Below are 26769 nucleotides of genomic sequence, written 5' to 3' on the forward strand. Positions count from 1 at the left end.
CCTCCTTCAGCTTCCTGTTACCTCAGAGCTGGAGCGTTGCTCCTGTTCTGTGGCCTGGAAATGCAGAGCTGTGCAGTCAGTGGGACCTGCTGAGTAGAAGGGACACAGACCCAGTCCCACACAGCTGTGTTCTGGGCCATGGTCTGACACCTCTCTGTGGCCCAGCACTGCCCACAGGACCAGAGCTGGAGACATACACTGTCCTGTCTGTCTTGGGCCAAGTCCTTCTTACTCAATTCAGACCTGGATCTATCAGCATGTGGTTTGAAATCCACTTGTGTAAGACAAACTTGCTGACACGTTCCAGTTGTACTTTATACAGTCACCTCCTACAAAGTACAGGATGTTTTCTTTGTTTCTCTGTCCCTGCATGGACAGTGCCTGGTTATAGGAGAAAAAGGAGGAAAAGCAGTATAGAGTTGTGATTCAAAACGCAAGCTCCAATTTTAATGCAGCAGCTTTTCTCCATGTAACTTTAGCTTCTGTTTCTGTCAAAAGCACTTAGCATTGAATAAAATATGGCCACCCCTCTTCACTAAAGAGAGGAGAGGACAAAATACCAGTTCTGAAAACTCCTCTGAGGTATTCACTTCTGGCCAAGGTGGAACCCAAAGCCAAGTTAGAACATTCTGTTGAATTCCACTGAAGAATGAGGGATTGATATCCATGAGCAAGATGAGCAGCTGCTTTGAGTTGTGAGGGAGTTCTGGAGTAGTTCTGGGATAGAATGGGCACTTTATTTCCTGCATTAGATGATAAAAGCTCTCAGTGCTGTGGACAGCTCAAAACAGAGTCAGAGAGTTTGGTGTTCTGTGGGGTCTTACTCTGAGCTGGGTTTGTCCTCAGCTGGCAATTCGAGAAGTGCAGATTAGTGTCACAGGTTCAAAGGCTCTGGGTTTAATGCCAACTACAGGGACTTAAGAACATGTATGTTATGCTAAAATATACCTGCCTAGGTGTCAGTTTGAGTTCTTGTCAGCACATGAACATTAAATTACATTTAAATTGCCAGGCCACCTATGAACTTGAGATATTTCTAACATGCAAACATTGAAAATTGTAGTCATTTATATTTAGATGTGGGAGTGTTTCTTTAGCATCATAACCACTGCCTTGAGACTTCATTTTAGACACACCCATTTAAAAATGTTGGCTTTCATTTCTCATTGTTTAATTTGCAAAAGGGTATCTGTTTTACAAGGGCTTTAAAATCTTAGGATCAGAGAACTTGTATAATTATTATTTAATTAATTTATCGTTCATTTTAAATGCATAAACAGTAAATCACCTTTTCCTTTTGTGTTGTCTACGAGTCAGTTTACTGCCTTCATTCATCTTGGAAGCCAGAGAACAACCCTTATTCCTACAGTTAGTCCTCTTTGTAAATACAGAATTGGGTTGGGGATGAAGGTAGAAAAGTCAGGATGGAAGTGCTGGGTACCACTGCCAAAAAGCAGTTTTGTGCCTTCTCTAGGACATTTCATCTACAGAAAGGCGAGACCAATAGTATATTTGTGTTGTCCAATGTCTTACACTTCTAACAGGTAACAGTAAGAGGGTCTGATGTGGAGAAAATGCTTTATTTTTTCCCAAAAAGGAACGTAAATTATGGACTAATTAAGCCCTGCCCTTTCTTGGCTCCCAGCCCAGCCACCAGCTACAAAGGAGCACGAACAGCAAAAGGGCCTGAGCACACGAGAACATCCCTGTCCCGAGAGTTCCTGATGCCCTGGAGTTACTGACTGTCCAGCAAGGAGACAACTCAGCATCTCACCTGGCCAGGAAGGACTGGGACAGCTGACAGCAGCATTCTACCAAGGGTACTGACCACTTCTTTATCTGTTTTTAAAAACCTGAAATGTTTGACTCTTTAACTTTTTATGGGAAACAATTGGTGCATTTCTAATGTTTGAAATGACAGTAGGGGAGCCAAGAGCAACTCACACTGCCTGAGATGTAACTATGCTCACAGTGCAGAATACATTAATAAATCAGAATAGCTCCTACAAACTCAGAGAAAAAAATAAAATTACTGATTCTGGAAAGAAGTATTTCTTAAATAAAATTGTTTATGTTCAAAAATTAGTAATTTTCTAATTCCATGAAGCAGATTAATACATTAATACCATCAGTGCTTTTTAAGAAAAAGATTTCTTGAAAAAATCTTGTAACTTTTATATATAACCTCAGGCTTACTTAAAATGTAAAGAGTTATTAATTACAAGTATTCAAATATAACCACTTTTCAAATGTCTTTTTGTGGTATTTGTGATAAACTTCAGTTCTCTTTACAGTGTATTAAAAGATGCTTTTTAAAAAATTTTGTTTGGAAATGTGGATTATTTTTCACTTTGAAATGTCAGGATATTTTTCAACATAAGGAGCTTGTATTTTACACTAATTTTTGCACTGATTTACCTGTGTATAAATGCCCTGATGAGATCAATATGGATAAGTTAGAGAGAACTGGACAGAAAACTGAATGTATTTAGTGTGTAACCAGAAAACCTTAAAATTATAAATTATTTTATAAATTATTATATATTATATATGTTATTTTTATCATTGCTGAAGAACTGTGACCCAAATGTGAAATAAAGTGGATTTTAAAAGTAGAATGCATCCTTTCTTATATTCCTTATCTAATGTATTGGTTTATTTTCCTGACTAGTAGGGTAACATCTATGTGGCATTAATATATCAGAAGTCAGTGAGTTTTCAAGACTAAAATGTTTGATTAAATCAGGCATTTGAAAATGTAATCATACCTGTTAAGGTTAGGTAATTAAAATGGATCTAAAATCTCTTTATATGAAACTTCTAAGTATGAGGAAAATTTGTCTTGGACTATAAAATACTCAGACTCATTGTACATAGAAAGCCCATCACCACAATTAATGTATACATTTTAAACATGTTAGGATAATAAAAACAGTATAGTCACAAAAGGAGCATTGTAATGTGAAAGTTACTGAAATTACCCAGATCTCAGAGTGTTGTGCAGGAGTTTCCATGAGACGTTCTCTGTTGCAGCCGTGATGCCAGAGGGATCCCCGGAGGAGCTCCACAGCAGCCAGGCATGTGAGAGCCCAGGGCAGGAGCCTGCTGGGCAGCTGGGCAGCAGCAGCACAAGGACAATGGTGACAGGAGGTGGAGGCTACCTGGGGTACCACCTGGGATGTGCCCTGGTTAGGTCAGGAATTGCTGTTGTTCTGTTTGATGTACGGAAACCCAAGTGGGAAATCCCAACCGGAGCGGATTTTTTCAAGGTATGTTGAAATGATGTATTTAATGTCAGTGAAACAAAGTTCTACTACTTGGATGCACATTATCAAGGCTTCCTCTTAAGGATCTTTGGTTAAAACATTTCCTGAAAAGCCTTGAAGGATAAGAAGTCATGGTAAAAGGTGCTCACGTGTATAAATAACTGATTAGAGATGGCAAACATTGCCAGGGGTCAGTGTCTGTATCACCAGCGATATTTGGGAGCTGCCACTCAGCACACACGGAGGTCACCCCCTGAAACACTGAACAGGGAGGGCACAAAGTTTGCTGATGGGGAAATTATTTCAAGGAAAAAGGTGAGAGTGAAGACAGGGCAATAAAAGTGCTCACAAATGCAGAATGACTGCTGTGCAGAGAATGAGTGAGGAAACCAGGATTTCCAGTGTGGGAAAGAGGAGATTTGGGATGGCTCTCCAAAGTGAGCGGCACGGAGATGGATTGGGATTGACTGTTCACTGTCCTTCCTGGAACAAGAAGGAAGGGCCACAGGGGAAATGAGGAGGAGCCAGTTCAGTACAAACAAAATGACAACGTTTTTCGTGCAGTGGGTAAAAGGCATGTGCGAAGCCTCACCAAAAATGTACCTCCTTTGGAGATCACTGAATAAGCAAGCTCCATTAGGCTCAAGAAATCTTCTGAATGAAGATACTTAGAGACTAGAAGAGTGTTCAGGGGGGAAGTGTCACACGTGCTTGTCCTGTTCATGCTTTTCCCAGGGCACCCATTTGTGAGCACTGATTGGTTTTGATTCTTAACAATTTAAGCTGGTGGACTGATGGCAATTTACATCTGCTAAAGGAGAATCAAGATCCCACAAATTATATTCTAGAACAGGGGGTTTTAATAATTCAGTTTAAAAATATTAAATATTACAAAGTACAGGTGAGTTATCTGGAAAATGGACCTATGGGGTTCTAGTAAACAAAGTAATAAGTCACTTCAGAAACCTGAGATCAGTGATTTGGAGATAGCTAATGAGGATAAACCAATTAGCAATTTTAGCACTGGATTAAGGGTGGGAAGTGTAAATCAGCTATTCTTGTAAAATACTTTTGCAACCTCTGAAGAAAAAGTTGACAATTAAAGACTGATTAGATTACCTCAGTATTACCTCCAGCCATTTCTTTTGGGATTATTCTATCAAGTTTATTACAGTAAATTAAATAACATCTAATATTTTGCAATATTGTAATTCTGAAAATAAAGGTGTATTTTTATTGATATCTGTATGTATGTGGAGTACTATTAATATAGTATTGCCTGCTATACAAAAATGCAATATAATATTCTAACCCCAGCATAGGACACAGTGTGTGTTCAGTGATACACAGAATTTCATAAATGTGATTACAATGCACTAATGTACACTAATAATATATGCAATACACATAGTGTATACTGCTTTTTTTAATCTCAATTTAAGCTGTAATTAAAGTTATCATACAAAGTACCTAAAATAAACCTTAGATGGACAGAGACATTCGTGAAGACAGCACAAATCACATGTCAGGGTGGCTACAAAGGGGTTCTCTTACTTGGTGATTCCCTGGCAAACAATGGAACGCTTCCTGCTGTGATTTATTATTATTTATTATTGTGTCCCTGGGCCTTCACTCTGCAGCCCTGGAGCGTGTGCTGCTCCCATTCCAGTCAGACAAGTTCTGCCAGCTCTCAGGGCCAAAATATGCCAACAAGAGGCATGTTTGCTCTGCAGCAAAACACTGACAAAATTCTTAGTCATGGATTTTTCACCCTGTTTATAATGTTTTATTTAATACTAGTGTGGAAAATAGATCAGAATATCTTTGGATTTTCATTAATAGCTAGCATTAAAATAATTCTATATAGAATGTAAGGATCTGTACCTGTCAAAAATTGATTCTTTTCTCCTTTTGCAGGGTGATGTGAGGGATTATGATGCAGTGTTCAAAGCATGTGAAGGGGTGGACTGTGTTTTTCATGTGGCTGCATGTGGAATGTCAGGATTGGAACAAGCAAGTACCATTTTCCTAACATTTTGTTATTTTTGAGAAACTAAAAATTGTCTGCATGTAGCAAGGAATGTAATTCTGTGATATTTATGTCAGACAGAAGTGGGTTAGAAAAGTCAACAAGGCAACAAGGGAGGTATTTCTAAAGTAACAAATGTCAAAGCATGAAACTAATGTACTACAAAATATTTTAGAAAAATGAGATCCTGGTTTTAAGATCTTGGAGAAGAAGGTTTATCCTTTTTTTCTAATCTGGAGAAGTGTGACAGTCTTGCTCTAGAACTAATGGTGATGCCTTTTCTTCTTGTGAACTCAAGTCACAAGAAGCCAAAACAACAGATCAGTGTGTTGTGCTGAGTAACAGTGACAATCACAGAGACTCTTATTAAAAACATCCTGAAACTACTAATTTATTTCCAGAAACAGAAGAGTTTGGAACAAGACTTTGTGGGAGCTTTCAGGGAGCAAACCCCACACCTGTAATTCTTGTTTCTGTGTCATGGATTATCAAAATATTGAAGCATTATAATTTCCTTTTAGATTCATTTTACCTTTCATTTTTCAACTGAACAAGATAAAAAAATGAGAACTGCTAGACACCCCTGTGAGAGAGACAGAGAACTGTGACACATCCATCACAAAAAGGCCTCAGCTGTTCTAGATCTGACAATTGTAACAATTGTATTGTGAATGTGACTTGTTCAGTAAATTAAATCTTGTGCAAACTCCATTTCCAGCTTCAACAGAAAGATCAGATTGAATCCATAAATGTTGGAGGCACAAAAATAATAATTGAAGGTAAGTACCCAGTTTTTCTTTCTTTGCATCTGATCCAAACCCTGAATTAAAAAACCTTCTAACTGGATGTTCCCTGTAAAGATTGGGCAGTAAAATGAGCCTCTTGTCTCCTTCTTTTCAGAGTATGATGTAAAACTAAACTCGATGTGCAGTGCCCTCTTTCCTCACAGAAATAATATGAGAGATGTTGTGTTGTTTGTTGTGTTGCAAACATTTGGTAACTAACAGGTCCCACAGATGTTGAAGTGTATCACATTAAGATAGAAAACTTCCTATTCTTTCTGCTCATTTGTGATCCTTTTTATTATATACTGATTTTTAACTACTGTCTCTGGAAAATGCCAGTGGATTTCTTTCTGTAAATTCAATTCCAGAAAGAAGCGTGTTATAAATACCAAAGCTGCTTTCTCCTTCTTTTTCCCTCAAAAACCAAATGAGGAATAAAAAGGAAAAAATAGAATGGCAAAAGTAGTTTTTATTTAGACCAATTTTCATGCTGCCTGTATGTTACTACTGAAAAAAAGCAAAATGGAATAGTAGGCAAGTAAAATTCTACATGAGTTGGAGGGAAGAGGTTCCCACATATTCCCTTTTTCCTACCCCAGCCTCCAAACCCACCAAAACGTCATGTCAAATTTCCACAGGCTCTCAGCAAGAGTGTAGGAGAAGCACCAACCTGTTCATCAACATTGTAATAACAGATGTTGTTACTGTATTTTGTTCCAAATATTTACAACACAGTAATTATAGTCGTTATTTTCAAAAGGAGCCAATGAGCCAGCTGGACAGACACCTCTGCAGATGCTAAAAAGTCCTGATTTTGAATATTAATTCACTTGAACTTTAGAAATACTGTTAAATGAAAAGGAAATCTGTGTTATTCAAGTTTGCAATGACATACATGCAGCAGAATTTAGTTATAATATTTTCACACAAGACTGGAATTCCTAATTAAGGCTTTGTTTTGTAAAGAACATTAATTTCATTTGTATTTAAAGCACTACTGATTATACACTGGCAGTGCTAGACCACAACAGATGTTCTTACTCACGTCCTTTTGACTCCATTTGTAAAATGAACATGTTTTAAGGAATGTTTCTGAAGGAGGAATTTCCCCCCCCCAAGAGATTCCTCTATCCAATTGGTGGCTGCAATCCAGTGGTGGTGTGATTAGTTATTACCTAATCACAATGCATTTGGTGACCACAATGTAATATTTGCAGAGCAGATATTTGGGATGAAAAATTCCAGCTGAGTGAAAGATAATACTATATTAAACAGTAAGTTACTGTTAAAATGAAAATACTACCTTTTTTCTGTAAATGTAATGTTTGTTTTCAAAAAGAAAAGCTGCTGGTCCATGTGTTATTTCTCACTCTTTGTTTTTGTTTTAAAATCCTTTATTTTGTTTCTCACTGTAGTCTGCAAACAAAGAAATATCCCTCGACTGATATATACCAGTACAGTGAACGTGGTGTTTGGAGGGAATCCTATTGAGGAAGGAGATGAAGAGACTGTGCCGTATTTTCCACTGGAAAAGGTCTGTTGCTCAGTGAGGGTGTGGATTCCTGTGCTTGGGAGGGCAGGTTGTGTGAGGGCTGTGCTGAGGGCAGGAGCTGCTTTGTTGTACATCACAGCAAATTCCATGAAATTATTTTTCATTTATATAAACTGACCCATGATCAATGAAGAAATAATCGAATCATAGTGGGTTTAATCTGCTCTAACTAGACAGATGTGAGATGATAAAACACCTATAAATGACTAAGACATAAACAACCTCGTGTGGAAATCACTAAACCAGAATGTGCCAACTGTGTCCAGAATCCTATTGTTTAAACACACTTGGGTGCAGTTGTTAAAGTTAATGCACTATTTGGGAGAGAGTTATTTATAGCTTCTCAAATCAGTAAGAAATGGAAATGGTTTTTGGCATGTCAAAAATTTTAGTTTAATATTTAATGTACTGTTAAAAAAAAACTTTTTTCAATTCAAAATGGATAATTTGAAAAAAATATCTGTCCCACCAGAACACTTGGCTTGGTAGTATTTTTTTCACTACAACCAGCACAAAAAGTGAGATAAGTAAATACTAGTGGACTTAAATGCACTCTGAAGCTAAACTTGTGTCACTAAAATATGTCTGATAAATTTCTTTGCCATGAACAAAGTATATATTTGCTAAACCTTGTTTTTATTTCTACTTCTGTTTTGCTCAGCTGATATCTAGGAGCTGGTTAGATTGAAATGTTATCAGTCATAAACAGTGTTTGCCTTTACAGATGCAATAATGTCGTTAAAATTATTGTATTCTGCCTTTTTTATAGCAATTTAATCATTATTCTAGAACCAAGGCAATTGCAGACCAAATGGTTCTTGCTGCTAATGGAACTTTACTCAAAGGTACATATAAAGCATTTGGGGGTTTCCTGTCATTAGTACTGCTAAAGGGTATTCCTTTCTCAGTTGCACATTTAACAATAAATAGAATACATTAACTGAAATAAAGATTTATTTTGTTTGTTTCTACTTTTCCCCTTGGTGGATAATTAATTTTGTGAGTACCTGGACAGAAAAGAGATTATATGCAAACAATGGATGAGGCAATTCAGAAATTTTAACCTTACTTCTTTGAATCCTCTTAAAAGTTTACCAGTGTTACAAGAGGTACAGGATTTGTGCTTTCATTCCCCATCCAATCTATTATTTTAGCTTCTCTGATAATTCCAGTCTGTAATCACTGTCCAGTGGGTCATTCTTGTAATCCCAAAGGTTTGTGTGTCTGGCAAGAACAGTTGCAGTTCTTCAACAGACTGACAATATCAGGGGCATGTTGGCTTCTAAAGTCACACCTGCATGAATAGCTGTGGCTAAAAATCTAACTGTACATGGTAAGGAAAATATTTAACTTTGCTTTTAGATAAATATTTCATTATTCCTACTGATTTCTCTTAACTGAAAAGTTGGCAAAGGTAAATTAGGTGGAGATTCAATTTTACCATCCTTGATTAACTCCTGAGCAAAGCCCTACCACCTGCTACTCTTGGCCATACAAAAGGTGTCCTTGTGCCTATTCTCAGGAGTCAGAGGGGTCTGCTGATTGATTCACATGCCAAACTTAAGGTATTCATTTTGATTTGAAATATTCAAACTCATTTGAAAGCCTCTGTTTAGGAGACCTCTTCTCTTCCTTGGTGGTGCCCTGGAGCAGCAAGAGAGCCAGGTAGAGGTGTCTGGATGTAGCAGACAGAATGATCTGCTGCCAGTATTGCATGTGTCTACAGGGATGGACAGACATAAGTTGTAAACTCATCTCTGTAACAAACAGTAAGAGTCAATCCACCAGGAGGAAAGTTTGATTTGTCCTGTTTCTATTCAAACTTCTGTGTGGGATTTGGTTTTTCAGCTCCTAAGCTCAGTTCTTTCACTGCTACTGATCCCAGTTTTATAGGGAAATGAAATCAACTTCCTAGGAAGCCAAATCACACAGAACGATCAGACTGAGCTTTAATTCTGACAGTGTAAAATTCAGGCCATGTGTGTCAGCCATATGTTGATATCCAAGCTGTCTGAAAGCGCCATGTTGTTCTCTCTCTCAGGAGGGGACAAGCTCCACACGTGTGTGCTGCGCCCCCCGGGCATCTACGGACCAGAAGAGCAGCGGCACCTGCCTCGAGTAGCCGTATGTGTTTTGTAGTCAGCTCTGGAGGACACCACAAGTAGTTGTAAGGGCATAACACAAGTGGAAGTACCTTGATTGCAGTTCTTAACCATTGCTCCAGGAAGGCTGTTGTGAAAGCTCAGGGACAGGTGATGTGATGCAGGGTGACAGAGAGCAGGAATCGAGCACTGCAGACATGACCAGGATCGAGTTTCAGGGAAAAGAAAAAAGTGCAAGGCTGAAATGCCATGGTAGAAGAACTAGGTTTGCATCCCTGATCATTTAATGGAAATACTGTCTTTCAAATATGCACTTTGGTTTCTGCTAAACACTATAACGTCAGCTTATTTTGCCACTGTCTATCAGTGCAACAGTCTTTGATTTATGAAACCACCAACTACTTGGGTTTTTCCTTGTGGCACATTTCATGTGCTGTAATTGTACACAAACACAGCAAATTCTAAGTATTTGGGCTGAGACAAAATTACTGTTATACTGCATAATAAAGGAATAACATAGTTATCCTATGTTTTCTGTTTCTACAGATAAATATCCAGCGGAGACTTTTTAACTTCAAGTTTGGGAATCATGAAGTTCAGATGAACTGGGTTCACATAGGAAATCTAGTCCAAGCTCACTTACTGGCTGCTGAAGCTCTCACCTCTGAGAAGGGTTATGTAGCTGTAAGTAAACAATATAATCGCTGTGTCCCAATAGCTTTAGCTCTCAAAGATGTTTAATTTTTGATGTTTTGAGATCAGTCTCCAAAAAGTCATGCTAAATTCTCAAAAATGGCGTGTGGCTCCAGAAGCACATGGACAGTGCAAATGCAAATACATTTGGCTAATATTTTGATTATTTTTTTCTGCTTTGAAAATATATAATTTCCTGTTTTATTGAAGGAAACAGTATTTTTACCATATTCCCCATCATAAAAATCTATATATCCTGTTATTCTCTTGAAAATAAATTCTTATCCTAGACATCTAAAAAATTTAGAGTAATCGTTCTGAGGCAGTTCAATTTTCAGAGTTGAGAATTCAAAAAAGAGATATACAAAATTAATGAACACTTTCAAAAGGTTGTTCTTTTTCTTCTACTGGTCATAATTGCACCAGCAATATGAGGACTGTGAAACATCATAGAACTGACAGTGTTGCATTCACAGCTCCTGAAGGCTCCAGATTCATTTACAGTGATAGGAACATACAAGAGGTGCAGACACAGGTGCCATCATATGCAGCTGTTTTAGACTGACATTAATTCCCAAAGTCCCAGGGTTTGCTTGGGTGTTCGGGTGTTCCTGGTGCTCACAGCTGGACAGGCTCCTCCTCCAGAGCACAGCTGGAACTCGACCTCAGAGCTGTGTTTGTCAAATGCTGCCAGAGCTGCCCCTTCTTTGTACTCACAAAGGTCATTGTGTCCCCTGCACATCCTGAAGAACAGCTGGGTTCCTACAGAGTGGAATCGAGCTCTGATCTACACCACACTGTGGTTCACCATGATGAGGTTACCCAAAGTGTGTCTGAGGGCACAGCGAAGGGCAGTGCAGGCAGTTTGCTGAGCTGCCCTGGGTACACTCACCATATGCATGTGTGTTTTCTCACAAAACCAAGACACAGGTAGGTATGAGAAAAAACAATGCCATGCTACGTATAGTGTTTTTTTAACTGTTTTTCTCTGCTTCTTTACCAGAGTGGCCAGGCATATTACATCCACGATGGTGAAAATGTGATTTTCTCTGAGTGGGTCGTGCCTTTGGTACGTGTTGCACTCACGCTCAGCTCGGATGGACCACATGGGCACTGCTCCTACTGCTGACTAAAACCCACATGAACTAAATGAAGTTCAGGGCACATTAGTTACTGAATCACTTAACATTAAACTCAGTCCTGTTCTCCCTGCATTTCCCGAAGTTCCACTGGCTTTAAAGGAAGTTTTAGCAACACATAGCTGTGGAATTTGGCCTTACTGTTCTGAGTTAATTTAGACAAGAGGTACAGAACATGCTGTAGAACAGCAGCATTTCTGTGCAGCAAGCTCCCAGTGCAGGGCACGTTCTGCCATTGGCATCTGGCAGGTTTCTTAGAGCCATTGCTTCTCTCTGTCCTGCCATCAGCTGCAGCACACAAGGCCAACCCGTTCAGAGTCTTATCTTAGAATCTAAAAGGAGGCAACATTATATTTGCATAAACACCAGGGTGGGATTTTAGGAGCATGCCAGTGTTTTGATCCTACAATGCCAACACAGAGAAGTTCTCTGGGGAAATGACTGCAGTGGAATAATGGGCCTGTATTTAACTGTAGGGAAGGATTCCAGTCACTTGCCCCTTGGAAAGAGTCTTGTTTCCCCTTTACTATCCTGCAGCTGAAGGGTGGGAGGTGGCACCAAAGAATGAATGGTGGGTTTCAATTGCATTTCTTACCATCTGTATTGACAGGAAGACTAACTAGAAAAGAAATTTAGATACATGTTTTATGAACATTCTTTTTTATCATTTTCCATTTTCATGTTTCATTGACACCCTCATTTGGTACAAGTTCTCTGTTATTCTTTCGTTTTATACCCTTTCTAGTTTGAAAAATTAGGCTACAGCAAACCCTGGATACATATTCCTGTTCTCCTGGTCCATATAGCAGGTAAAAAAATAAAATACATTCTTAATTATTGTGGGTTGTTGGAGGGTTTTTTTAGTCCTGTAAAGCTACACAGTGTTTTTATAAAATGCAGAGACCCAAACTGTAGGAATTATGTAACTTAAAATTATTCTAATTAATAATAATAATTTGTGCCATTTGGCATTAATTACTAGATAAATTTTAAAGGCTGTTCATAAACTGAGTTTGTCAAGCACTTTATACCTTAAACCCTGCCTTCTGCAACCCCAATTGCATCCTCTGATACCCATAGGAATTACAGGATGTGCAATGTCAGCATTGTCTGAGTTTGTTATCCAGCTGTCTGTCTCATTAAGTAACTTTCTGTTTCACAGCCACTGTGATGGAATATCTGCACCTGATACTGAAGCCAGTTTTCAGCTTTACACCTTTCTTGACAAGGAATGAGGTAAATATATAAAAAGAGAGAATGTTGATATGTTTCTGACCAAAACTCTCATGAAGTACGTGGTACACCCTTTGGATGCAGACAGGATTCTCTGTTTTAGAGTTGTTTTCTGTTCTGTTTCCATTCTAATATCATCATTGATATATTTTCATCTGAGTTCTAGAAAATCTGCTATTAAAGTCACTTCCATAAGTGTCCTTTTGGATTTTAGGTGTGGAACGTTACTGTAACTCACACTTTCCGAATAGACAAGGCACGAAATCAACTTGGTTACAAACCAAAGAAATTCTCGTTCGCTGATTCTGTGGATCATTATCTTAAAACAAGACCTACTTGCCAAGAAGATCACACATTCCTTAAGATGGTGTTTGTTTTTGGCATTATGTTAAGTTTGATCATTCTTTCTTTCTTCTAAAACCAAATAACACCCCATCTGTTCCAGAAAGCCTCATTTTGTTTCTGAGTATTAATGATCTGGTCACTGTACATTCCTCAGCCACTGTGGACTTTGTTATTGTTATTACTTTGATGACACCTCTCTGATCTCATTAAGAAAGAAAAAAAAAACAAACAAAAAACAACCACAGAAGTGAAAACATGGGACACATCGGGAAATGTTCCCCAGGAACAACACAGTGGCAAATCAAAGGAGTTCACCACTGTCAGAAGCAGGAATAGTTTCAGTGGATCTTCATTAATTGATTCCTTCATGCTGAGGGATTTTCTAAAAAGGATAATTCAGAAGGGTGAGAAGTTGGAAGAAGAGGAACCATCGTAGGGCTGCAGTGCTGCAAATCCAGTAGCTCCAGTGAAGAAAAGGGTAACCAAAGAACTCTGATGAAGCTGCTGCTACAGCTACTGTCAGTCTGAGGAATTATGGAGACCTGGGAAATAGTACCAAAATATGGAAAGTAAATATTTATAAATAACAGGTGGTGAGAGGACTGAAAATCATATTCATGTAAAATAATCTTACTGTTCAAAAGCTTTGTAAAAATGTAATAAATAATATTCTATGTGTTTGTAAATCAAATAATGTACATTCAAAGCAATAATAAATATCAACTGAAGCAAATACTCTTTTTAAGGAGCTTGTGAGATGGGCGAGGAAGGACACTTGAGATGTTGGAGTTCAGCAAGGTGTTACTGCTCCCTGGAGTCCCGTTATCCATAACCCCATACCAGAGCTGGCACATGCTGTGCCTTCAGGGACTTGCCGTGTTGGGGTGAGCAGGCAAACCAAGCACCAAGCCATGAGTGAGAATCCAACCTCTCTCTTTCCCCCCTTGTTAAGACTTACATTTGTTGCTTCTTGAGTGGATTGCACTATGAGAGCTACACGTGCTACATGTACGTACCAAGTGTAGACCAGATGAATCTTAATGAAGTTACACGATTTTTCTCAGGAACCAGCTTTGCTCTGACCAAGAAGCAGCTGCTCCCTGTCCTGCACCCCACATGGATCAGGAGATCTGCCAGGGTAGGTCACAGAGGAGAGTAATGGGAAAGCTCTGCCATGTGATTATCTCCACTCTGTATTTATTTTGCCTTTTGTTAGCATTTTACAGGATTTTTTCAGACCACTAAGTTTATGGAGATTCTCTCACTCTGGTCTCCAAGGTACACAGGGAGCTGACAGCAACCCTCCAAGAATAAAGGTTACAGGTAAAAGGTAATACACAGTGACAGGAAAATGGGTGAGCAACCACAACTACCACTGCAGCTTATCTGAGCAAAGACTTGTTTTACTTCGTTTTTTCTTTAAGCAAATAGTTCTGTGTGCAGTTACAGTACTAGAGCCTGGTCTCTTAGGATTTGCATTTGGAGATGTTCCTTGTCCATACAAAGGGAGCTCCCACCATACATCTCCTTTACCAGGGGCACTGCTCAGCCCTCTCTCCTATTCCTGACTACCCATTGTCATGAAGTTTAAAGAAATTCAGTATCTACAAGACCTTTATTCAAGTTTGACTAATTCACTATTTCTCACTTTAGAGGTGCAGCTGATGGACAGCCCAGCAAGCACTGCAGGAGGCACCATGTGAACCTTTACTCCTCAGAAATGCAGAATAGAAAAAAAGTGTAAAGTTACTTCCCAGTGTGAGCATTTTAGCTGCATGCAAACATTCAATTTGCTTTTAAATGTGTTATTTTAAAATCTTTCATATTGCTTTTATTGGACTAATAGCTCAGGGCTGCATCCCTGATTACACCAACACAAGAGTGCAGGCTGTGGCCTTTGTCTGGATGCTGCTCAGTAAGGACTAACCAAGCAATTCTCTGGCTTTGTGGTTGCAAGTCCCTGTGGAGTCCCACCATTTCAGTCCTGGAACACCAAACCTCTGATTTGTTACTTCAGGTAAGCTTTTACATCACTGTATAACAGTGCTTTTTAACACTAACTGGCCTCATTCCATGATTGATCATTCTTACAGATCCAGTATTTGCTTCAAGACAAGTCTCAGTGCCCGTTGGGAATAGCCAGTTATCTCATTTCTGTGGGTCTTTGCTGAGTCTGAGTTTAAACTGGCTCTTGTTTGAGTTACTTCTGCTCTAATGTAACTATAGTGTGTCTTTAAATGATTAAAATTTAATATGATCACTCAGACATGGCACAGCTGTATGTAACAGAAGAGGTAAACGTGTTCAAAGCTTAATTTTTGCCTGGAATGTGCAGCTCTGAAATTTTGCAGCTCCTGACCCATTTCTCATCTTCCCAGGCTCGAATGACCACAGGGACCCACTGCCAGCTCAGGTCGTCAGGGACCTCAGTGCCTATTAGTTTAGGATTGTTTCCTCCCCTTTGGGAATTCCTGCCGTTTCGCAGGTGTCTCTAGTGGTTTGCACCTCTGAGTCATGTCCTGCCACCAGCTGTCCAACTGGTATGTAGGAGGTGGGTTTTTGCCTCAACAACCCGTTCAACAGGTGTCAGTGTGGACGGAGCTCTCGCTGCCAACAGGACGCGTGCGGAGACACCTGGAGGTAAGAGTCGCTACAGAATGCAGTGGGATGAGCAGAACTCTGGGGAGGTTGTGCGATCCCAAAGATGCTACCAGGTGAGCGGGACCCAGGGATGCATTGGGAGCCTGGAGGTGCAGCGGGATGCCGGAGATGCTGCGGGATGAGTAGAACCCCAGGGATGCAGTGGGATGAGCAGAACCCCGGGGAGGCTGCTCAATCCCAAAGATGCGACCAGGTGAGCGGGACCCAGGGGTGCAGTGGGAGCCTGCAGGTGCAGTAGGATGCCGGAGATGCTGCGGGATGAGGGGGACGGCAGGGGTGCAGCGGCCCCCGGGGATGGCGGGGGTGGTACCTGGCCGGGCAGCGGCGGGAGCGGCTCCGCACCCGCAGCCCGGGGCGGCAACGGCCCCAACCGGCGCGGCCCGCGGGACTCGGCTCGAGGCCGCCGAGAGGGGCTCGGGGCCGACCGGAGCACCATCCCTGCGCTGACGGCCCCGCCAGTTTGCAAGTGAGATGCAGAGAGTCCCGGCGGGGCTCGGATGGCTTTGAATCCTTAATTGCGGCCCGGACAGGGATGCGGGTGACGGGGGGAGTCGGTAGCCACAGCCTCTGAAATGCCCTGACTGGCACTGATGAACCCAGAGATGGGCAAGAACCTCCATGTTCAGAAAATAAGTGATTCAGTATTACTTTTTTCTGAATGCTGTCATTGGCCCTTTCTTTCACAGCAGCTATTTTATTCAAGTTGCCCTCAAAAGCGAGGGATAGCCTTGTTCCCTGATACACCTTCTAAAGTTATAAAGTAAGGGTCAGGCATTCCTCTTCCCTTCTGAAACCCTCATCTATCTCAACTCCATCACTGCCAATGGTAACAACACCATGTATTCTTAATTTATGCTCAGCTGCTGCTACTTAGAAAGGGAGCTGGAAACAGCACTTCCCTCAGATGTCTGACTGTGATAAACTTGGGGACAAGTGGAGGAAACACTGAAGGTTTCCTTTGCTCTGGGGGATGTTGTATTGGACTGCTGTTCTGCCTGGCCTTGCTTGCTTGGTTTTTAAGCACAGGAACTTAAATGCAATTTGTTCATCTCTAGAGTTTTCCTGACAGTTCAGGAATTCAAATTCAGGTATGATCCCTATAACACATCTGGCCCATAAAGCCATCTTTGAGTTGTAACGCAGACCAGGATAGATGGACTGAGACCAGACTGTCTCAGTGATTCATCAGCAGTGATCTCTCTTCTGGTAATAAAAAATTGGGATCTGCACCATTACTCTAATTTTGACCCATGTGCACCAAACACTTGAATTCATGTTCTTTGTGTTAGGCAATTTTTTTTGTTGGATGCCATTTGCAAATACAGACTTAGGCCAAAACACGCAACCTTTGTTATTTATTTTCAGGATGCTGTCTCTAATATAGTATACAGACATTTGAAATGTTCATAGAACTCCAAATGGAATGGCAATGCTGGAGCACTGAATAAGAACACTATGAGAGCTGTGGTGACAGGAGGCGGCGGCTATTTTGGATACAAGCTGGGATGTGCTCTTGCCAACACAGGAGCTTCTGTTATTCTCTATGACATGCACAAGCCTATTTGGGAAATTCCCGATGGAGTGGTGTGTGTCCAGGTATGATAAATAATATTTTCCCAACAGTCAAAGTTAGTTCATTTTCCTTTTCCATAATGTCTTAGTTTTCACAGAATCTAAATATTTAATGGCCAATTATTTCAAATGTCCATAAACTTTTTGACTGTGTGAACATCCCACATAACTTTTAGTGAACTGATTTTAGTGTGTCTGAAATAAGGAAAGTGGTGAAAGCTGTAACACAGAGCACGGAGCAGTTCTGCTCCTGCCTCCTCAGGACCCTGCCCTCATCTATGCCTTAGTTTAACCACCTGTAGAATGAACACAGGAGTATTATGAAGCCTAATTAATGTCTTTAAAGTCCTTTGGGCTCTATGGAAGAAAGGAATGGTTATCAGCAAGTACTGAGGTGGGCCCAATTTTCAGTCCCAGGATGTACAGCAAGTACAATTCTATATATGCATTATATATATGGACTCCCTCTGTGCTAACCCACTGTATGACAAATGCTCACCTGCAGCTTTGATTTCAAGTCCAAGTATCTTTTCTTATGTATTACAGGCAGATCTCAGGAATTACCATGCCATACTTACAGCCTGTGAAGGGGCTGACTGTGTGTTTCATGTAGCTTCATATGGAATGTCAGGAAAAGAGCAAGTGAGTTCAAATATTTTCGGTTTTTAATCTGTGACTGCCCACACTGAGCGCGACAGATTTGATGCTGTAACACTTCATGGTAGATTTTAGCTCTTCACGTGTCCCTGGTGTTTTGGCAAATCGCTCTGTGCAAACTGGAGTGCCCTCTGCAAGCAGGCTGCTTGCAGAAGGATCTCCTCTCCCTTAGAGGCTCCACCAGCACCCTGGGAGGGTGTTTGAGATGGAAATGGCATCGAAGAGTTCTGAAATAGTGTGAAGACAAAAGGAAAGACAAGGGAGGCTGGTTCCCTCCAAAACCCTGATCCTTCTCTAAACCTTCAAAAGGAACTCATAAGTGTAAGGTCGCTGGGAAGAGAAAACCTGAACTCAATTACACATTTTATATATATAAATTATAACAAGCACTGTATTTCAAGTCAAGGCAAAAAGCTGTAAGAATGTACTCTGACTCAACAAACACACACATAACCCCTTCCTTACCTTATTTAATAAAAGGAACTTCAGTAATTATTGTGTCTGGATAGAACAGCTCACTCAGAGTTATTTGCCACTGAGCAATGCATAAAGGGAATTGCTCTGGGCAGAGGCAACTCATCACTGAAATGCTACTGAAACACAGATACTTAACATACTGACACCTGGACACGTATTCTTGGAAGCATCATGATTCATTTTGCTTCAAGGAGAAGCAAATTTTTACTGGTCTGTAAAAATACAAGAAAAATACAGGCATAGTTTAAAAATAATGATTTGACTTCCTGAAGTCAGAAGCAACACTCTAAATGACCTTTTTTGGAATCAAAGCACTAAATTAATTACCCTTATCTGGGGACATTATAAGATCCCCACAGTGAATTTAATATGTATTCAAAAATGCACAATTTCTTTCTTTCCCCAGTGGCAGAAAGAACAGATTGAAACTATAAACATTAATGGAACAAGATTCATCATTGATGGTATGTATCTAACGGTGCCACTGGGTGTTAGTAGAGCATATCAAGCATCACACACCACTTAGAGCAAGCCAGATGGTGGTTTTGGCACACACTTTCTGTTACCAAATACTCCACATTGTTGGCAGAAGATGAGGAAACATGTCATTGCTTTTTATGCTCCATTCTACCCCAGGGTGTGATGTGCCAGACTAGGCTGTGCCAGAGAGTAAAGAACCTGGTTCTACACTGACATCTTCCCTTTAAATATGCTTTGCATTTCAACTCACCAATCACAGAATGAAAAGATTTTCCATTTTAAGATTTGACAGATTCTCAGACAAGGTCATACAAACTTTTTTCCCCCACATTGTTTCGTTTTCCATGGAGTAATTTACTCTGTACATTGTTGCAGCCTGCAAACAACATAACATCTCTCGGCTGATCTACACCAGCACAGTGAATGTGGTGTTTGGAGGCCTTCCTATCGAAGATGGGGATGAGGAAACTGTGCCATATTTTCCACTGGACAAGGTATTTTGGTTGTATCATATTTTCCAGTTTCCTCTTTGTTTGTTTTCTTGTTTCTGAAAAAGCCTGGAGTTTTTATGGCCATGTTTTGCCTGATGCCAGAATCCAGGCACAGGAAAGGCCAGACTGGAGGAGACTTTGAGCAGCTGCTCTAGTGGGAAGTGTCCCTGCCCATGGCAACCGGGTTGGAATGGGATGACCTCTGAGGTCCCTTCCAACCCAAACCATTCTGTGATTCAGTGAAAGGAGAAAGAAAACTCTTTACACTTTTTGTAGATGTTATTCACAGTCTTGACACATCAGTTTTTTGTACACATCAGTATATATTTCTGTTTCCTATGAAGGCCTTGATTTTGGCAAATAACTCACACAGTGTCCCATTAACATCAAAGAAATTCCACCTGGATAAAAGGATTGTGTTATATGGCTTGGTGCCTCTTACTGAAGATGACATATATTCAGTGTAGACCTGATCTGGAAAGGCAGCCTGGTTTTATATGGTTTTACTGCACTTAATTAAAAAGGAGAAAGTACTTCTGGGTGCTTTGCACACACAATTGTTTTTGTGTCCCTCCTCTCTCCATCAAGTACTTCACAGTCTTTCAAGAAATAGAGATGGAGAGAAGATATTAAATAATGTCGTTATTAATATTTCTAATAATATTTTCTCTGAGACAGTGCCACACAAAAGTGAACAGGATACTTCAGACCAAGTGCAATGTCTTCAAAACTTGGCTTGACTTTTCCATTACCTGAAGAAGAAATCCAGATTACAAAGTAGTGATCAATTACATTCCTGGCAGCATTCAAAGTATACATATATTTATTGCTTCTCAAATGTGCTGAAATCAATTAACCAGATTTGCATAAAAAAATGCCTCCTTACATTGGCAGTATGCATGTGTTTTACCCTAAACCTAATACCCCAAGGCTTCTGTATTTTGAGGTATTTGTGGCCATTTGCTAAGTAAAATCTACTGGAGAAGAGACACCTCCCTGCTCTGTCATTCCAAGAACAGATAAAAACATGTTTGCTTTTCCTCTGTAGCACGTTGATCATTATTCCAGAACCAAATCAATTGCAGAACAAATGGTACTGGCAGCTGATGGAACTCGACTATCAGGTACTTTTGTCTGAGCATGAATTTCTAGTAGAATTTACTCCTTCCCTTGTTTCTCCCTAACATCCTGTGTCCTGTATCAATCCTTCATGGACAAGATTGTCCAGCAATTACGAAATTAAGTTACAACACCCTCTCACAAACCAAAGTATTTTTGCTTAAAAATTACTTTTATTTGGCTTTAAGTTCCCACAATGTCAACAAAAGGCTTTAGCATGGTAGCAATGAGCTCAGGATGTTAATAAAAATATTGACAGCTATAAATTAAACAAAAACAAGTGTTTAATGTCACTGTCTTCTACAACAGAAGTAAAACATGAATGCTGATTAAATTGTTACAGTCCCCACACACCCTCGAGTTATACATTAAAATCTGAAGTAGCCACCTGATACTCCAGCCTGGAATTATTTATTAGTGCTTCCCAAAGTTTTCCATGTTGAGGAAACCAGTTATACACTTGAGTACTTAAGCTCACCTGTGAGATACTGTAACTGCCAGTGCAAAACAAATTAATGTAAAGTGCAACATGATTCGATGTGACCAAGTGACACTAAGCTAAATTTAGATGTAGACAACTTACAGAAAAAGCCTCTCTTCACTTGGTACTTGCAGAGGACTATAAGAGAGAGAAAGTCACTGATGGGCATTTCATCCCAAAAGAATTATTTTGTTGAAAAAATAAGAAACAGGGTTGTGGTTTTTTCCTCATTTCTTTGGCAGCTCTTCACACCAAAGCCCCTCTTAATTTTAGGACCAGTAGACAGTTCTGCATTTGTCAATGAAATTAGAGCCACTCAGTGTTCCAAACATCCCGTTTTGATCCTGTGCCACGGGAGGATTGAGCATTTCACATGTTTTCAAGTACTATTAAGAACAGTTATTAGCAGACGATGAACCAGCCAACTGATGTATTGGGAGGTGATTTGATTTCATGATGCCACTGAAATTGTCAGGTGTCTCCATCAGCTTCAGTGGGAGCTGTGCCTGCCATTGAGGGAGCCTTTCAGCTCTGCCTTGTACTGACAGGGAGTCACCACGTCCCAGCAATAATTCTGTGTGATCTTAGTTGGTGTCATTCTGCTTTCCAATGTATTTTTAAATAACCTGCTCACTGCACCAAACTCCTCCCCACTGCTCTGGCACAGACAAGGGAGTGGTTAGAAAGAGGGTTTGAAATACCTGGTATTTTCTAGGAACACAACTATGCTGGCAGGACTTTGCTGAATTTTGCTTTGCTATTTGGCATGTTCTGATTCTCCCAACTTAATACCCAACTACTAATGCAACACCTTTTGGTACGTACTGTTTTTTAAGATAGTGAAATTAATTTATTTCAGAGTAAATTCTGCTACCACAGCCTTTGAGTCACACAAAGATACATTGTAGTCATGTGAAGGTCAATTAAGAATGGTCTTATCAAATCTTCCAGGAGGTGGAACTCTCCACACGTGTGTTATTCGCCCACCAGGAATCTACGGACCAGACGAGCAAAGACACTTGCCAAGGCTAGCAGTATGTCATTTAATCTTTTAACCAGCAGAATTTTCTAAGATATGGCTAAAAAGCTGTCAGGAGCATCACTTATTTGTACTATAAATTGACTGTACCTTATTGGGCAGCAATTCAACAGTTCAGTTGTCTGTTGAGGATTTGTAACCTCCTTTAAACAGGCATTTTATTATATCTGTAAAGAGTGTACAGGAAAAAAAGCCCTTTTTTTGAAATACATGCACATGGAAATCCAGCTTTATAATGTAATGATTACTGTAAGATTCAGTCCAATCCATGGTATTTCAAATGTCTGTTTACATGCAACTTACACCAAATGGTTTAAAATATTAATGAAAAGGGATACAGCAAAATATCTTATTTCCAGTCTCCACTCTGAACAGCTTTCACTGTCCAATTAAACAAGTTACAGAGTTGGAAGCACTTTCTAGTACAAGGGGTTACTGAAGGGCAACACCTGAGGGGCTCACGTGTTATTCTTTTTCACTTGCTCTCTTTTAAATTGCAGGGCCAGTACACAATGTTTAAAATATGATTCCTGTAAATTCTATGAGCCAGTTATTTTAAAAGCATTAGTGCAATGTCATTTATACACAGCTTTGAGGAAATAATAGATTCAAACTCACCACATAATAAATATTTTGGAGTTGTGGCTGAAGTAGGAAATTAATATATTAAAGTCAGACAAAATATATTTTATCATCCTCTAAAGAAAATAATTTTAAGAATGGCAAATGTAATTTTAGTTAAGCCTGAAATGTTTGCTAAATTTGATCCAGTTCTGTGAAAACTTTTGATCCTCTCAAAAATGTATTTTACCTTTCCATGCAATATTTTACTTAGGCCTAAAACAGACTTGTATTTTTGTACATTCAGGATGCATTGTGTTCAATACACCCTTTGGCCCTTCCTCATGAACAGTATTTTTGGAGCTCTTTGCACTTCGTTTCCTTTTACTGATAATGGTATTCTTTTTAAGTACAGATAAACCTACATTTAGCTGCACAAGAAAGACACTGTACCTCATTTTAAAACCCATTTTACTTTGGTTTCATTTGTTTATGTCTACAGAAGCTTATTGAGAGAGGGCTACTTAGCTTCAAGTTTGGGGACCCTACTGCTAAAGTGAACTGGGTGCATGTAGATAATCTTGCCCAAGCTCAAATTTTAGCTGCTGAAGCTCTCACCCGCAGAAAGAACTACATAGCTGTAAGTACACCATAAAGCATCCTGTGCTACAGTAATTACTGTAGTAGAAGTAATTAGAGTTATTGTCCTTTATGTTGTCTGTGGTTTTAATTGATAAATGTGCTATGAGCAGTGTGGGACTGGGCAGTGCTGGCTGTGCAGTGTGTGAAGAGTTGGAATATTCAGTTCTGTAAGAATATCTTTACATTGGTTTAATGCAGTATTTGCCATTTCTGGAAGATGAGCAAAGAATGTTTGCTGTCATAAATGACACTGGAAGTTCAGGCAGATCTATCCCCCACTCCTCTGTCTGCAGGTCCAGATTTAATGCTCTGCACTGTGATGATCAGTTCTTCCCATACCCTGTGCCAACAGAAGCACATTTCATTTGGGCTCACAGCTTTCAAAAACAGTTGCAACTGTTTTCCTCCTTGTTTATTCACATAGAATCACCGCCCTTAAAGTATATTAGAAAGTTTCAAAGTAGATTAAACTACTTTTTCTAAAACCCTGAAAGCAAAAGGGAAAGAGGGAACATAGGCCTTGGTTTACACAGATGGAGTCTTAGAGATTCCAGTGACCCTTAACTAGACCAAAAGCAGAACATGTCCCACCCTTTGGTGTCAGCAGCACCACTGAGATCCAGCAGCACCTTCCGTGGTGTCTGTACAGTCAATACAGCCACTCTGAACCAGCACATCTCTAATAAATCATTTATTTCAAGGCTTGTCAAGCACAGAAACCACTAGTCCACCAATTTTCCTGCACAGAATAATGTAACTGACTGAAACACACATAGACAGATTGTGACTTGTATGGCCATCTACACATATTTAATAGTGTTGTATTATTTTAAGCTATTCTCAAGGAGTGAGATAAAGAAAAAGAAGTCAATATATATGCAGTGTTATTTTTACTAACTTGTCTCTTCTCTACCTCTTTAACAGAGTGGCCAGGTGTATTTCATTAACGATGGCGAGAAATACAACATTTTCGAATGGTTAACTCCACTTGTAGGTGCAATATATACTCATCTCCAAATACATTAATGGCTTTAACTTTATGCAACTCCAGCTTTTGAGGGCATGTTACATTCTGTATGTTTGCTCTGGGTGGGAGAGTTCCATGTGAAACTCTGAATGTGGGATTAACTCCTGTTTGAATTTCATTGTGATTAGCACTGTAACAAGGCCCACCTAAAATAGTGCATTAAAGCAACTGTTTTCCCTGAGAACAAAGGACCATCTGCACCAGTGTCCTGTTGTGAGCTGCTATTCCCTTCATTTTTGGGGATGCAGCTGTGAATGGTGACTACTTTGGGTAATGAACAATATAAATCTTAAGTTTTCATCTGTGATACACATTGTTTTCAAAATACCACTTTATTGTTAATGATAAGCTCAAACCCATAAATAAGTCATGATGTTAAATTAGGTATCAGCACACCAGGACATTTCAATCAATTATTATTATTTTTTTAAGATTAGTACTTAAAAATGACATAGTGTCTGCATGTAACATTGAACTGGAATCCCCTTAAAAATGAAAAATAGTACAAACAATAATTAATTTTTCTGTTTTATCAGTAAATATTTTCACAAATATTTTCTATATTGAAACTTTTACAACTTTAAAAACTTGTTTGACGTTTCTGGGTTTACCACTGTTTTTTGAATCTCTTTCAGTTTGAAAGATTAGGTTGCAGGAAGCCATGGATACGAATTCCAACTTGCTTAGTTTATGCATCAGGTAAAATATTTTATGAACATTTCTCTTTCCTGTCCATCCCACCCTCATTCCCAACTGTAATATAATGTTGGGGTTTTAAACTGCCCACAATTTCCATTTCATGTATAAAAATAATATACCATGGGCTCATCTAGTGTGCAGCAGTGTGAAGTTCAGCTCTGCACAGTATGTTGAAACCAGAACAAACTCTTACTTAAGTCTCACAAAAACAGGGTTTATGCAGGATGTAAGAGATTTATTGTTTTGTGGAGTTAATGGTGTAAGTATTAAAAGTTAAATCTAAAAGCCCATGACTTCATGAGGTTTGCTGAAGAGTGTCTGCTTTGCTACATGGGTAAATGTCTGCAGAATCAACCCCCATGTGCAGCTCAGAATTCCACTGAGTTCTCTGCTGTTGACACATTTGTTAGGAAGTCTCATGACTCTTTCATTATGCCCAACCCTCCAAACCCTCTTCCCACAAGGACAACAAATAAGATTAAATCCAGACCCTTGTGAGCAAATAGTCTGATGATGTTGGTAGTGGTGCCCTGAGCTGTCATGTCTGTGATGATCCTTCACAAGCACTTACAGTGTGAGATATGCCACAATAATCATGGCCAAGCAATTACTCTTCTTAACTCATGGAGAATTTTTTCCTTATGCAGCCACGGGAATGGAATACCTTTATCTGATACTGAAACCAATTGTTGAACTGTCCCCACTGCTGACCAGAAATGAGGTAAAGTTTGTGTTCCTAAACACCCCTTAATTCCCTTGGGATACATTCACGTTAATACTGAGCTACACTTTAAGTCAGTAGAAAGTAAAATCCACCCAGTGCTACTTCAGCTTCCAGTTTCCAGAGCAAATACATGTACAATTTAGGCACTATGCTTGTGCCATGATTTTTAAAAAGGTAAGAGCTTATGCTTGCAGCTGGGGAGAGGCTGCCCCAGCTCCTCCCTGCCAAGGGCCAGTATCCTGTATGGCTTTGGCCGGGCCCTTGGAGGCTCAGGGGTGGCTTTGATCTGCCCCCTGGGTACATAAACAAGGGAACCTTTGCAGAACATTTTTTGTGGATGTTTTCAAGTCTTACAGATTCTGATCTGCAGCTTTTCTTCCCTCTTTGGGTTTTCTCCTTTTGAATGAACAACAAAAATAATGTGATGTATGTGTATAAGGCATCTATGTGTGGGAGGGGTGTTTTACATTTCTTTTAACTGTGTCTTTGCTACAGTTTGCAGTTTGTTCCAATTGCCTATGTGTTCTCATTCCTTTCTATGTTGACTCCTTTACCCTGTAGGTACTGAACATTTCTGTAACTCACACATTTAGAATAGACAAGGCACGGGCTCAGCTGGGGTACAGGCCAAAGAAGTTTTTGTTTGCTGATTCCGTGGACCACTTCATTAAATGCAGACCAAAAGCCCAGGATCATCACATCCTCCTCAAAGTTTTGATTATTTTAATTGTTATTTTAAATTTGATCCTCCTTTCTTTTGGATTTTATGGCCTTTCAGTTTTGCATTTTTTTAAAGAAAAATGACACTGACTTGCATGAACTGCACATACTCGGTCACAGTATTGGCACCCAGATTATTCCAATCTTCACAGGAATTGCTGGCCAGTAAACAGGCAGCTATTTTTAGATTTACAAACAAAATTGAAATACTAGCTGTACTTGAGAAATTAAAATACAGTAAACAATTATAGCCAAATCACCGAAACAGACCAGAG

At 39.7% G+C, this 26769-nt stretch overlaps 2 protein-coding genes across 2 annotated transcripts; both read left to right on the plus strand.

The window, feature by feature from the left end:
- Positions 1-1779: 1779 nt before the first annotated feature.
- LOC139679532 (putative short-chain dehydrogenase/reductase family 42E member 2) lies at positions 1780-14129 on the plus strand. The gene is made up of 12 exons (XM_071571353.1): positions 1780-1820; positions 3034-3269; positions 5184-5279; positions 6014-6074; positions 7496-7614; positions 8402-8477; positions 9674-9756; positions 10281-10418; positions 11431-11496; positions 12312-12375; positions 12729-12802; positions 13014-14129. Exons 2-12 carry the CDS (start codon positions 3039-3041, stop codon positions 13215-13217), a joined length of 1212 nt encoding a protein of 403 aa, XP_071427454.1. The 5' UTR covers positions 1780-1820; positions 3034-3038; the 3' UTR covers positions 13218-14129.
- Positions 14130-16044: 1915 nt separating this feature from the next.
- On the plus strand, positions 16045-26578 carry LOC139679376 (putative short-chain dehydrogenase/reductase family 42E member 2). The gene is made up of 12 exons (XM_071571083.1): positions 16045-16263; positions 17216-17401; positions 17924-18019; positions 18918-18975; positions 19367-19485; positions 20531-20606; positions 22034-22116; positions 23185-23322; positions 24249-24314; positions 24987-25050; positions 25698-25771; positions 26336-26578. Exons 1-12 carry the CDS (start codon positions 16045-16047, stop codon positions 26576-26578), a joined length of 1422 nt encoding a protein of 473 aa, XP_071427184.1.
- The last annotated feature ends 191 nt before the right edge of the window (positions 26579-26769 follow it).

This window comes from Pithys albifrons, chromosome 16 (genome assembly GCF_047495875.1).
Source record: "Pithys albifrons albifrons isolate INPA30051 chromosome 16, PitAlb_v1, whole genome shotgun sequence".
Classification (NCBI taxonomy): Eukaryota; Metazoa; Chordata; class Aves; order Passeriformes; family Thamnophilidae; genus Pithys; species Pithys albifrons.